Raw genomic sequence first — 14,376 nt, forward strand, 5'->3', positions numbered from 1 at the left:
AACTCCAGATGTTCAATCTGATTCTTAAACAGTCTGTTCTCTGATTTTAAAAGTTTCCCATCTACAAGAGCAAATATTGCATGTACCCAATTTCATATCATTTGAGATAAAATAGGACACATGGACAAGAAAGATATGAAGTGTTAATGAAATCATCCTTGAAGTCTGAGCGGGACAATAAGGAAAGCAGGAGAGTAAGGGATGAGGATAGGAGTTATTTAACTGAAATTGCTATTAAACTAAGTAAAAATAGTCCAGAGTTTATGAAACAGAAAAGTCAATGTCAGTTTAGAATTATTTGTTTGGATTAAACAATAGGACTGTGAATGCCTCACTAAGAAGTACAGATGGACTCAGGTGTGGTGAGGAACAATGGATGGTTTTGAGTGTAATCAGATTGTCTATAGTGTGAACAAGCCCATAATACCAGGTAAGGTTTAATTCAGAAATATTTAGATAATTCAATAATAGAAAAACCTATCAGCAAACTAAACCAAAAATCCCATGTGACTTTATCAATAGATGCTGAAAATCATTTGATAAAATTAAGTAGCCATTTTTTCAAAAGTCCAAGTAAATTAATAGTAGGAAAAAAAGCTCAAGCTGGATAAACATCTTAAATGGTGGAATTCTAAAAGGCATTCACATTATAATAAAATGCAATTCGGAAACATCCTTTATTTCCACCATTTAATCAGTCTTGAGAGTACAATAAAATTAGAAAATAAGCAATTGAAGTATTAGAATATAAATGTCAAAATAGGTATTATAGGCAGACAATGTAATTTTTATATAAAGACAACCCAAAATAGATATGAAACCCACAAAATACCCATGAATAAATTTAGCTTGAAAGGGATAGGACTTATATAAGGAAAATGAGAAGATTTTATTGATGGACATAAAATAGGATCTGAATAAGTGAAAGGTTACATTTCCCTTAAAAGGGAAAACTTAATGTAGCAGAATTATAAATCATTCCCAAATTAATGAAGAAACCCAGTGTAGTTCAAATCAGAATCTCAGTATTTTTGTTTGTCTTTTGGAAAATTATAATAGCTAACATTTATCAAGTGCTTTCTATTTTCCAGACACTATTACAAAATTTGACATACATTAGTGCTCACAACACACAAAGCTAACATTTATCAAGTGCTTTCTATGTGCCAGACACTATTACAAAATTTGACATACATTAGTGCTCACAACATACAACGAGGTAGTACTATTACTATAATCCCCATTTTGTAGATTAAGAAAACTGAAGTACAGATAGGTTAAGGAACTTGCTCGAGGTCACATAACTAATAAGCAGAAGAGTCAAAGTTCAAACCCAGGTGGTCTGGCCCACCAGCTAAGCTAGTAAATTATTCTGCCTCTCTAAGATTTAAAAATTGATAGAGAAAAATACAAATGCAAGAATAGCCAAGAAACTTTTAAAAATCAAGGATGATAGAAACTACATATCCTAACATATATTGGAACTTTAAGGTCATTATAGCCAAGTGGTATGGTATTGCTACAGAAAAAAGCAGATTATAGGAATTCCAGAAACAGATCCAAATATATATGGGAACTTAATATGTTATAAAGGAAAAATAGATTATTTAATACCTAGTGTTACAACTACTGGCTGCCATCCAGATATCAACTGAGAAAATGCACTCAGGTTACTATTTTATACCACACTTACAATATATTGTGGATGACTTAGAGATCCATATGAACAAAACAGTATTATAAAGATGTTTTTAAAATAAGAGAATAATTATGTACTCTCATGATGTGTGAAATTTTATAGGCAAGATAAGAAGTGTAGAAGTCATAAAGGGAAAAAAAATTAAATGTCTTAATTTGTTCTATATGACCACGTATACAGTATACAAAAATCCAAGACAGAAGTCATATGGGGAGGAAATATTTGCAATACATTTGACAGAGAAACTTTTCTTACAAACTGTTTTTAAGAAGACCACTCAGCAGAAAATTGAGCAAAGGTTATAGTTAATTAAATAAATACAGTTAATTAAAAATTTGTACAAGAGAAAATGGATATAGCCAATAAATATAATCCAAATGAGTTGTCTCTTAAATAAGTGTTAAATTCTAAAACAGCAAAAATGAAGATCTAGTGTAGTTTCCTTTGAAAATTCCTTTACCTGCCTATAAAGTATAATATGCATTTAAAATGTAAAACCAGGTATTCTCTATTTTATGTACTATAAACTTCAGAAGCTCTGAATAGGTAAAAAGAACTGCAGTTGTCTGAGCTTTCAAACTTCTCTGCCTTTCAGGTTATTATCAAAACACAAGAGGAGGATAGTGAGTGAATGGAGAATTGCTCTTTTCCTGCAGATTTTAGTTCATTTTTAAAGAAAATATTAAACCTATGTTTAATGTATATATAAATAGATCTATTTGTTTTGAATTTATGTCCATAAATGTATGAAACTAAAGATTTGGAACATAGTTGGAGCTTAATAAGTGTTTGTTAGTTTTCGGTTTAAATCTTGCTTAATTACACCCACATTCAAAACTGTTCTCTGAAGAGCTTTTCAAAAGACAAAGTTAACTGGCTTCCTCTCCAAGTTAGCGTTTTCTGCATGGCCCAGTGAAGAGCTGTAAGTCTCTTGCCCTTTACACCATATCGTAGCTCTAGAAATGTGTATTGAAGGAAAATAACATTTTTACCCATCAAGCTTGAAAAAAATAAGAACAATTTGTACTGCCCTGTACTGACTAGGGTGTGAGAAACAGGCACTCTTGATAGGAGGTGAAATATTTAAAACTTTTTTGGGGAAAAAAAAATCATCCTACAAGAAACAAAAGCTCCAGTACCTGCAGTGGTGAGCACTGAAAGCAATGGTTAATAAGGGAATAATGGTAGAAATTATGGTATTTCCACACCATGGAAAATGGCATACCTCAAAAAATGATTGTATGTATTGATTTTAAAAAATTCCTATGAGGTTTTTAAGTTAAAAAACAAGTTATAAAATGATAGGCAAAGGGGTTCATTTTCCAGTACCTACCCATACAAAAAAAAAAAAAAAAGGCAAAGTATAATACTCTTTTTGCTAAAAACAAAAGCAAATCCACCCAAGAAAAACTAGCCCGGGTGTGTTTATATGTGTGTGTGTGTGTGTGCTTATGTTTATATTAGCCCTTTCCAAGCATGGAAGGTTCTACCCCAAATTGTTATTGTTAGCAACCTTAAGGAATTGGATGGAGAAGGGACGAGCAAGACAATTCTTTTACTTTTTACTTCTGTTTTGTTAGAAGGCCTGATCCAAATCAGTGGTAACAGGAACTAAAAGAAAAAGAGAGTTGGAAGGTATTCTATTGAAATGGAGGGGATGAGATTTGACAACTCTTTGGATGTGGCTGAGAGGGAAAGTAAGCCTTCCAGTTATATACAAAATGGATGAAGGCAAGGATGGCTTGGTGGTTTCTAGCCTGAGTGATGGAGGATGGTGCTATCCATGGTGCTTGAAGAAACACAATTAGCAAGAGAAGTAAATTATTTTATATTGTTAGCAGAGAAGACTTGATGAGTTTGGTTTATCACTCAAAGTGAAACTGCTTTTTGTTTTAGATGATAATTATTCCTACAAGGAAAGCTTCATCTCTTGCTCTAGAAACCTCAAAAAATGATGCTTTATTAAGTTGATTTCATAGTATGTAGATAATATTTTAATAGTGATTTTTTTAAATTCTGCTCTGTAGTTGCATTACATGTGAATTAACTGAAAGAGCCAGGCTGGAGTCTACTATCTTGACTTATCCATGCGTATTATTTCAAAACAAAAGAACATTTTCGAGAAAGAAAAATAATTATAAGTAAAGAACTTATAATCATCTAACATGTAAAGAAAGTAAACCTTCATGTTAAATTCAAAATGGAAAAGACTGTAAAATATGAACTTTGGACTTTTACTACTTGTTTCTTTAATGTTGATTTAGTGTAGTTCATACTTATTGCAATTGCATTTGTAACTCAATGTCTAGCAAATTATCAACTGAAAAATGGATTCTAAAAATAGTGTATAGAGGCAGCTTGCAGAGAATTTTAAACCCGCAATATCTTGTGCATTTTTTTTCTATAGAAAGCTGTGTTCGAAATTTAGCCCCATTGACAATTTATTCCTTGCAAATACTGTCAAAATGCTGGGTGAATTTATTTTTGTATAATATATCGTATTTTATGTTGGGGCTAAAATGGGAGTATATAATCCATCAGTGTGAGCTCTATTGCCTGAATAAATGAGTCAACAAAGTCAGCTGAATAAATCATTTTAATTTTTGCTTTTGGTCGAATGGAAAATCGACTGCTCTTGTAAACCTTTATTCTCTATGCACCATTGATTACATTTTAGCTTCAGTCCCCTATTCTTGCTGGCCTTTTTCAGTCACGTTATGTGGGATTTTCCACGAAAAATGTTTTTCATATTACATTTGTTATCCCTTATCTGTGTTTATTAAAACAGAAAATTCCTATAACTGCATGTTTCCGGTCTGAGTTAGAAAATGTCATGAATTTCAAAAGCCTAGAGAACCAGGTGATTATGATACTGTGTGAAATTCTTGTAGTTTGGGTTAAGCTGCAATTAATCCTTCATTGAAGGAAATAGAATAGAGATAAATTTGTTATTTTGTCTATTTCTTACCCTCCAGAAAATAAACACTGCCGGAACCAGTAATGCAGATCTCCCTTCGGCTGATCCCGGAATGTACCAGTTGGACATTACATTAAGAAGGGGTCAAAGTTTAGCTGCCCGAGATCGAGGAGGTAAGAACAGCATTGCATTGAACCTTATTCTGTGTGTTTGTGAGAAACTTTGTCTTTTTATGGTTGTTTCAGTTTAAACAACCACAAAAAATAACTGTGTAATCATATTTAGAAGGTTAGGGTCAAAGACAAGGTTTGAAACGTGAGTTGACTCCTCTGACCATAGCTAAGAGGTTTTCATGCGAGTTCCAACATTTTGAGCTATTTCACAACCAGACAGCAACATCTTCACTAAACTGCTGCCAAATTAGACCTTACATTCTATGTAGTTAGTAATACAATCGGTTAAGTAGATGGGGCACATATTTGAAGCCATATCAGAATTCAGCTTTTGGTTTGCCTGAATTATTCTTGCTTCATGGATTTGCTCAGTTGAATCTGCTAAAATTGCTGACTTCAGAACTGGTATCTCACTGGTCCCTAGAAATGATCCTCTGAGACTAGGTTGGACTTGGAAATAGCCTCGTGGTAGATTAAACTGAAACCTTTCTAGGCCATGACAAAGGACAAGATTTGGCAAATATCTTTAGTACCTGGATTCCAGTTCCCAAGACAATGCCATAATGAATTTAATGGGTCACTTGGAGGCTTCCTTGAAGCAGCAGCAGAACCAGGGATAAACCCTAAATAAACTGTGCAACATCCTTTGCATATTTTTAAATACCAGCTGCACAACAGGAGACCTTGAGGGCACCCAATCCCAGAGAAAGGTGAGTTTGGTGTACCTTCTTTTATTAGGAGCAGGAAGAGGCCCTAAACCGATACTAACTCATTGTCATTCAAACTAGCATCATTCGTCTTGTGATCCTGTTTCTCCTCTCACAGTGGAAGGAGTTAGATTAGGACCGTAGTGTGCAATCTTTGTCTTTTATCTCTACAAGAATTAAAGAGAAAATAATTTAATATGATAGTGGGGTTTTTCTAAGCCTAGAATAGAAAATGCACAAAAAATAGATACAATTTTTAAGTAAAAACTAGTAAAGATCAAAGCATTCTTACTGAATGAAGATGTAATTGGAAACATGTTCTAGTTTGCTAGCTGACGGAATGCAACACACCAGAGATGGACTGGCTTTTAATAAAAGCGGATTTATTTTGTTGGTTCTTCAGAGGAAAGGCAGCTAACTTTCCACTGAGGTTCTTTCTTACGTGGAAGGCACAGGATGGTCTCTGCTGGTCTTCTCTCCAGGCCCCTGGGTTCCAACAACTTTCCCCAGGGTAACTTCTTTCTGCATCTCCAAAGGCCTGGGCTGAGCTGCGAGTGCTGAGATGAGGAATGCCGAGCTGCTAGGCTGTGGTACATTGCATTCTCTCATTTAAGCACCAGCCAATTAAGTCAAAGGTCACTCATTGCAGCAGACACACCTCCTAGCCGACTGCAGATGTAATTAGCAACAGATGAGATTCACGTACCATTGGTTTGTGTCCGCAGCAACAGAACTAGGTATGCTCACCTGGCCAAGTTGACAACTGAATCTAAGTAACACAAAACATTAGATAATTTAAACATACAGGGGAAATTTTCAAAATTAACCACCTTATTTATGATGAGGATTTAATGTTTCTTGAACTGGATGCCTGTCCCAAAAGATGTTACAGTCAGATTATAGAAAGAAAATAATAATATTAATAACATAGCATTATGTAGGTATGTTTATAAACTATGTCTTAGTTTTCAAAATGTTCTTATTATATTACATCATTTGATGCAAACAAAATTAAAACAGGCATTAGGAGATCTAAAGTTAGTCCTAGATCTGCCCCAACCATATGAAAATACACAGGCAAAAAGTTATCTATGGAATAATTGTTTATAATGGAAAAATATCATAACTAGTATAAGCATTCCTACATAAAAGAATGATTCAATAAATTTTTCAGGTCCAAATGATGGAATATTTGCACCTGTAAAAAAAAAATGATAAGAAAGAACTCTGTGAATTAATATGGAAAAATTTCCAGGATATATTAAGTGAAAAAGTAAAGTGTAAACAAATATCTATAGTATGCTAAGTTCATGTGAGAAAAAAGGGAAATAAGAAATTATGCATTATCTGTTGAATTGTACAAAAAGAAATAGAATAGTTAGGAAAATCCAGAAACTATTGTTAACATAGAATGTAGGTAAGAAAAGATGAAAAAAAAAATGGAGGATGGGTAAAAGAAGTGAGGGAGAAGCGACATTTCTCTGAATAAACCTTTTTGTATATTTCTAACTTAGAAGCATGGTAATATTTTAGCACCCGAAAATTTAAAAAATAACTAAAATCAACAAGGATTTGGGAAGAAAGCAAAAACAAAAAATAAATATAACTGCATATCACAGGGGTGGGGAAAAACAACTAATCTAGATAACTATTGAAAACAGTATTTGGACTACGTACTCTAAACCTAAATACAAAAAACAGTAAACATAAACATTGTACTCTTATTTAGAGTAATGGATTATCAATTCTGAAACTACTTAATGTATATACTGGGAATGAGCAAATAAGTAAATGTAGTGTAGGTAATGGGAGCCAGGTTTCTTACTCTTTTTTCAAAAGTAATTTTATTGAGATGTATTCATACGCTGTGATGGTTAGGTTCTGGTGACAACTTGACCAAATGATTATACCCAGTTTTCTGGTCAGGCAAGCACCAGTCTGACTGTTGGTCTGAGGATATTATGTGGTTGGTTGATTAAATCATCAGTCAGTTTATTGCATCTGTGGCTAATTATATCTGTGATCATCTAAGGTGTGCCTCCCGCAATGAGGTAGTCCCATCTGTTGAAGAGTGTTAAGGGAGAAGAGAGACTCTCCGCTACTTCTTCAATGAGTGAGTCTCTCCTGTGGAGTTCAGACCCTTCATTGGAGCTGCCAGCTTCACAGCCTTCCCTACAATTCCTCCAGAAGAAGAAAACCCCAAATATCCAATGCCCCTCATAACCCCCCGACCTAACTGAACCCTAGTATTACATTCTACCCAATTTAAAGACTTACAATAAAGATATGTTAACTAAGACAGTGTAATATTGTCAGAGATAGATATATAGATCACGCTCATTCTTGAAGAAAGAAGTTGCAGATAAAGAAAGGAGGAAAGCTCCTTGGTGGGGGAGAGCAACAGATATATGAGAACTCTGTACTTTCTGTCAAATTTTTCTGTAAGCCTAAAATTGCTCTAAAAAACTTTTTTTTAAGTTTTAAAAATAATGAATCATTTAAAAATTAAAGTTGAGATTTATAGTTCATCTTAAAAAATCAGAAGTTCTGCCATGTATAACTCCAGTTATCTGAGCCTAGTTTCAGCAATGCTTTTGTGGGATGAAATCATGTACCCCACAAAAGACATGTTCAGGTCTTAATCCGTGTTCTTGTGCGTATGAACCCGTTTCTTTGTAAATACAACATTTGAAGATCTTCAGAGATCCTTTCAGATGAGGCCACATTGAATCTGGGCAGACCTTAATACATATGGCTGATGTCCTTTCAAGGAGAGGAAATGTAGAGAGAGACAAGGACAACTGAGCAGAAGTTAAAGCCAGTAGGAAAAGCAGTGTGATGGAAGCAGAAATGAAAGCCAAGGAACCCCAATGATAGTGACAAGCTACAGACTCTGGAGGAAAGCATGGCCTATCAAACCCTTGATTTTGGACTTCTAGCCTTCAAAACCAATACATAATAAATTCCCATTGTTTAAACAAACCCAGTGTGAGGTATTTGTCATAGCAGCCCTGGCTAACTAAGACACCTTTGGGCAAGGCATGCATGATCTTGTTCCACCTCTCCCCATGTCCTCATAACTGTGAGGCTAGATGTCACTATTCGTGCCCCACTGTCTTTCTTATAGTAGTACATTATTCTCTATATGTGTCTCTACCTAAAATAAGAGTTGTTTAGGTAGAATGAGAGCACCAGGTGTTCAAGAAAACTGGGAGAGGAAGTATTACTTTGCAGAAGTGAAGAATATTCCAAAGTGTTTAAAATGCAAACTCCAATTCAGCTTCACTCTTTTACTTCTTGCCTGGCACTTGTGAAGTTTTTATTAGGTAGAGAAAAGAGGAGATATTTAAACAGAGTAAACAACTTGAATTGAATTGGGGATTTATTAAAATTTACCTTCAACCCACCTGTGTATAACAGATGTGCTAAGCATACTATTTGATAGATAGTATTGAATCACTTTAGATATGTGCATTTATATACATGTAGTTGGTAGGATAATTAGATGGCAATGGATAGTTTAAAGCAAGGAAACAAGCTGGAAAGCACTACAGTCATGCGGGAAAGTAGTTTGAGGGACTATGAATGTGGAAATGGAGAAGAAAAAGGAAAATACGAGAGATGGTTCAGGGGAATATCCTGAACCTGGGGTCAATTGGATGAGGGAAGGCTAAAAAAACTATGGAGATTATAAGATTGGTAGTGCCTGGGAGCCAGGTGGATGTTGGAAAAGAAGTGACTGTTGTGTAAGATCCTTTGTATAACCATTACAATAACATATTATGCTCTGTTATCATGCTTACATTGACGCTGCCACCTATTACCAGCAAAACTAAAATGTTCATGGGCTCTATGTCCTGTATGATCCTTGCATAGAATATTGGAAGGGAAAAATTCATTTCCACCACTGATGCCATCACTAGTATTTGGTTTGATCTCCAGGACCCTCCATATGAATTGGGTACAGCAGAGAGCTCAGCGTTCAGAGCTGGTCCGTGTTCTCTTGCTTTTATAACCTGTTTTCTGGAAAACGTACAGATAGCTTCTCGGAATGCTGTTCCTCCTTTCCCTAATTTTAATATCTATGCCCCAGGGAGCCTGATGGGTGAGGAAGAACATGACCTTGCAAATCAGACCCAGACATTCAAAGCTAAGTTCCCCATTTTATTAGCTGTGTGACTTTAAATAAAGCACATAGTCTCTCATTGCATTAAATTAGGGACAACATCATCTCTCTTGCTGCACTGTATAGATAAAAGATCGTTGAAGAAAGCATTTATCACTGTGTACATAATAGGTATTTTGGGAATGACAGTCATGTATTTATAATTGTCGTCATCATCATCATTCTTAAGCTAAACTTTTGGGTTTTCTGCAAAGTAGGGTTATGAGATTTAGCAAATTAAAAAACAGGATTCCCAGTTAAATTTGAATTTCAGTTAAATAAAACATTATAAATATGTCCCGTGCAATATTTGGGCCTACTTAAAAATTATTTGTTGTTTATCATCTGAAATTCCAACTTTTATGTAATTGTCTACTTATTATCAGAAAAATGCCGGCCTATTTTAATTAGGTTGAGACTTTCAGGGCCATATTCTCATCAATTACATTTTAAATGTAATGTCTTGACATTGTTTTTCACATCAGTAGAGAAATACAGGCACGCTGTGTAGATATGTGTCATAATAATTTCCTATAATTTGAGATCTTGGAATTTGAACCATGGAGTACAATTTCTTCTTTACAAGTACCAAGAACAAGTTTAAATAATCATACAAGTCATCTGAGCGCATTTGTTTATAGGGATTCTATTTGTAACAGTGTAAGAAACCTCCCTGTTGAGTGGAGTTAGAGAACCTTACTCACTGTATTCTGAAACTCCAGAAATCCACACTTCGAGTGTGATGTGTCAGTGCTAAAGGAGAGTTTCCAAGTGTTCTGAGTATAATTGTAACTGTTGGAGAAAGAATTATAGAAGCCTGGATGGTGGGAAAGGATTGAGAAGGTAACCTCCAGCTAAGTTTACATTTCTCGTTTTAGCCAAAACTAAGAAAATGAATTGGGTAACATTGTTTGAAAGAAATTTAATGTGATAAAACCAAAACATAGTCTATATTCTAAGTGTAAACAGAGCTTTTTTCAAGTCAGAGGGCCTGCAACAATTTTGTCATTAGATTGTAATTTATGAAAGGTCTTAAAAGAGAGTTATTCTTAGATTGGTTTAGGCATAGTAATTTTATAGTGTGCATTTTGCGTCAGATGTGATGCTTGGCATTTACATTTACTTCCTCCAGTCTCACCCTGTTCATGGGTAATATTCCCAAGATTGGTGCTAACAGCAGCTGTCATCCCTGCACACACGCTCATGGCTTGGGGTTCACGCTCCTCTTTGTTCTTGAGCGTTGGGGTTTCTTTTATGGTAGAGTAGGCACATATGCCAGGCTACCGGAGGAAGTTCTGGTCCTTGCTTTGACAGTCATAATTGTTAATAGTATCCTCCTTTATTCTTTTTTCACATAAGACTAAAAGGTCCCATCTTTGGAGATATAGTACATGCTGATGCTTTCTAGAACAAGTTTAATCCCATTAAAGTTCATAAGAAAATTAGTTCATTTTTTACCCAGAAGGAGACTGCATATTTTATTACCAGAGAAAAAGGTTTGCCTCTGAGCAAGTTTGAGTCACTTTTCCTTCACGGTCCCTTCTTTAGATTTATGCAGGCTTTAAAAAGCTATTTTAATCAAGAAAAGACTTGTCCCATTGCATTTTTTGTGTAAAGATCATTAATTGAATGTGTTGCTTGTAGTTGCTTTTTGCATTTCTTACAGATGATGGAAATCAGGTATAGGCTTGTTTACCCAGTGTGGACAATCATTTACATACTTGTTAATGCTATTGCTTTAACCAGTTTCCTAGCATGGGGAAAATGTTAAAAAAAATAAAAATAAAAACTAAATTCTGAAGTGACCCAGTTCTAATGAGAGCTATTTCCTATGCTCTATGATCTGAAGCTCATGGTATACATACATCTGTGCATGCCCACACATGCACACTATATTGTGTATATAGTGTAGTATATATATTCGTTCTCTTTTGTCGTGTTCTATTTGTGTAGGTGTAAAAACATCACTCACTGATACACAAAGATTCCCTGTTGTATGTTAAAAATTAGAGCCATAGGATTACCAAGTTTAGAGAACGAACTTCCATCTGGAAAATTCATAAATAACTCCAAAACTACACCATTGCCCACAGAAAGCTTTTGATACTGTTCTTAACACTTCATCTATTCTGAGGATCCAGTGGCTCTTCTCCAGGCTTTGTCTGCAGTACTGTATATGTGGACTTGTTTTTTCTTCGAGATGCCCAACGCCTGCCTGGAGGTGACAGCCCTTACATCTGGAACCCTTTAAGCCATAGAGCAGGTACGCCACCTTTGTTGAGGAAGCTCTGAAGACAATGCTTCCATATATGAAATGTAGTCCTGCCACGCATGATTGACTAATATTTGCTTTTGTGTGTTATTTCTTGCATTATTATTGCTGTGTATTTGCTTCGTTCAGTTACATTTGTGCAGAAAGGAGGACCAGTCCTTATTGAACTTCTGCAAATAGCTACAATGCCATGAAAAGTAGACTGCCCAGGAAAAGCCCTGCATGTGGTATCTGACACTGTTCTCAGCAATTTATAGAGAAAGCCAATCAATATACAACATATTTTCTTCAGAATCTGCATAGACCTTGCTAATGGTGTTCTTTTGAAATAAGATTTGATTAATTGGTTTTAGGATAAGTATAATTTACTCAGCATCAGTTTAAAAAGATGGTTTTAAGCTTAACTCATTTTGAAAATATACCTCTGTATTCCATTTACTAGAGACATTGTCCTTAAATGAGGTTCATTAGCTTGTATTCATAATTTTCTGTATTAAGACTTCCTAAAGGAATGTTCTTCTTGCTGTTAACATATGGAAACATTTATATGTTCCTGAATTTTGATGTATCATGTTTATATGGAGAATAAGTCTCAGGAATTTAGTTACATGTTCCCTGAAATTGGAACATATAAAGTTGAACATTTGAATACTTCAGATTTATTCTTTTTATAAAGTTTGAAAGGTTAATTGGCACCGATCAAGAGTAGATTTTAAATTTTTAAAAGATTACTAGACTCCATTCCAAAAAACAATCAACAAACAAATAAGTAAAACAAAGACACGGGCAGTGACAATTTCCGGAATTTATTATAAAAAGGAATTTTTTTTCAAGGGAACGGTTAGAAGTGACAGTAACTAATTAGTGGGGTTATGAGTAGCATTGCCACATTGAAGGTGAATATGATTGAAAGGGGATGTAAAATGCCATGTAGCCCATTTATTAAATCTGCAATTATAAATGAGTTCTCACATGAACTATTTCAAAGGTTTGGTGTCGGACAAAGAGTCAGTAGTAGAGGGGTATGGGGACAAAACTAAAAATGCATGCTATGGCCAGTAGTTGGCAGGAAGACATCAACAGTACCAGGACACTACCAGGGGCAACTACTTGGGGAAAGGGGCAAGTATAAGGGTAGTTTTGATTTGATATTTGGTGAGGCTGTGTTTGTCAGTTCTTTGTCTCTATGAATCCATAAAAATTATCCGAAGTTGAGAGTGCTGCTGATTGTACAAACAAGCAAGGATACCGTCAGACATGGTTTGTTTATTTTGGACATTATCCATGATACCCAGTGGATGGAGGGGCCAAAGAGTACAATGACTGAGAAGCACAATGGCAAACTTTGGTACATTTATATGCCAGACTATGGCGTGGCTACAAAAAGGAAGGATGATGAGAAGCACACAACAAATTAAATAAACCTTGAGGACAGTGTGTTGGACAAAATAAGCCAGAAATGAAAGAAGAAATATGCTAAGGGCTCTTTCAGAAAATACTTATAAGAAAATGGGAACCTAGATTGTAATCCCTTGTAGCAGCCACACTTAGTCTGAAGTTGTAAGTGTACTTCTGGATGCTGAGATGCTGAGCTATATGTGTATCAGCTGGTATTTCCATGGAACTTTTAATAACTCTGTGACACCTAACACCCAGAAATGCTAATTTGCAGTTAGCAAAGCTCCGTACAATAACAGTTAAAGTAACCAAAATAGAGACCAGGCCTCAATAAGAGATAGAAAAAAAGCCAGTCTGGGCAGGGACTAAAATAAATCAGAAAACAGGGTAAAAGATGATAATGTATGTACCTTCACCTACACTAGAAGACTAAAGGCAGAGAGGTTTATGATATCAGAACCTAAATTTTCTGTAACACATAATCTAAATCAACCTGCCTGGATGGCTCATTTAAACAACCCAAACTCCTGGAGTCCAGAACAAGGAAGGAGGCCTTGTAATTCTATATAGCTTAATGTAACACTCAGATACATCTCAGAAAATGGTGGGCTCATAATTAAAAATATTGGTAGATGGTCATTCCCAGAGATTTCAGGGATTTATATGACACCTGAGACTCATATTAGAACTCTGAAGTTATCAAGTCAGCAGTACCCTATAAGGAACTGTTTAAAAAGTTGGAAAAGTCATCAGACTTTGAGTAAAGATGTGAATGAAGCTGATCTGGCTAGGACTAAGGGAAACCAGAATACAAGGTAAAGGATAATATGGTCCATATCTTAAAACTTCAACTTCTGTGTGAGACCAAAGGAAGAGATGTTTATTTGGTGCAAAATTCACATTTTGGGTGATGCATTTCCTAATTTAACTTGTATGGTCAGTTTAGTTGAACACCGTAAGTACTGGACTCTTGAATAGAGTGTGAGATCTTGTTGGTTTGTCCAGGTTAGTGTGATGCCCCAATATATCCCACAGTAATTTGGGC

General features: G+C 35.2%; 1 protein-coding gene across 1 annotated transcript in view; it reads left to right on the forward strand.

Annotated features, from left to right (window-relative positions):
* The window catches only part of MCTP1 (multiple C2 and transmembrane domain containing 1), a 599,962-nt gene that overhangs the window by 299,465 nt on the left and 286,121 nt on the right, over positions 1 to 14,376 (forward strand). The window contains exon 2 of the mRNA XM_077138660.1: positions 4,675 to 4,789. Within this exon, the coding sequence (XP_076994775.1) occupies positions 4,675 to 4,789 (115 nt within the window). The remainder of the gene's footprint in view (positions 1 to 4,674; positions 4,790 to 14,376) is intronic.

The sequence above is a fragment of the Tamandua tetradactyla genome, chromosome 21 (genome assembly GCF_023851605.1).
Source record: "Tamandua tetradactyla isolate mTamTet1 chromosome 21, mTamTet1.pri, whole genome shotgun sequence".
Lineage (NCBI taxonomy): Eukaryota > Metazoa > Chordata > Mammalia > Pilosa > Myrmecophagidae > Tamandua > Tamandua tetradactyla.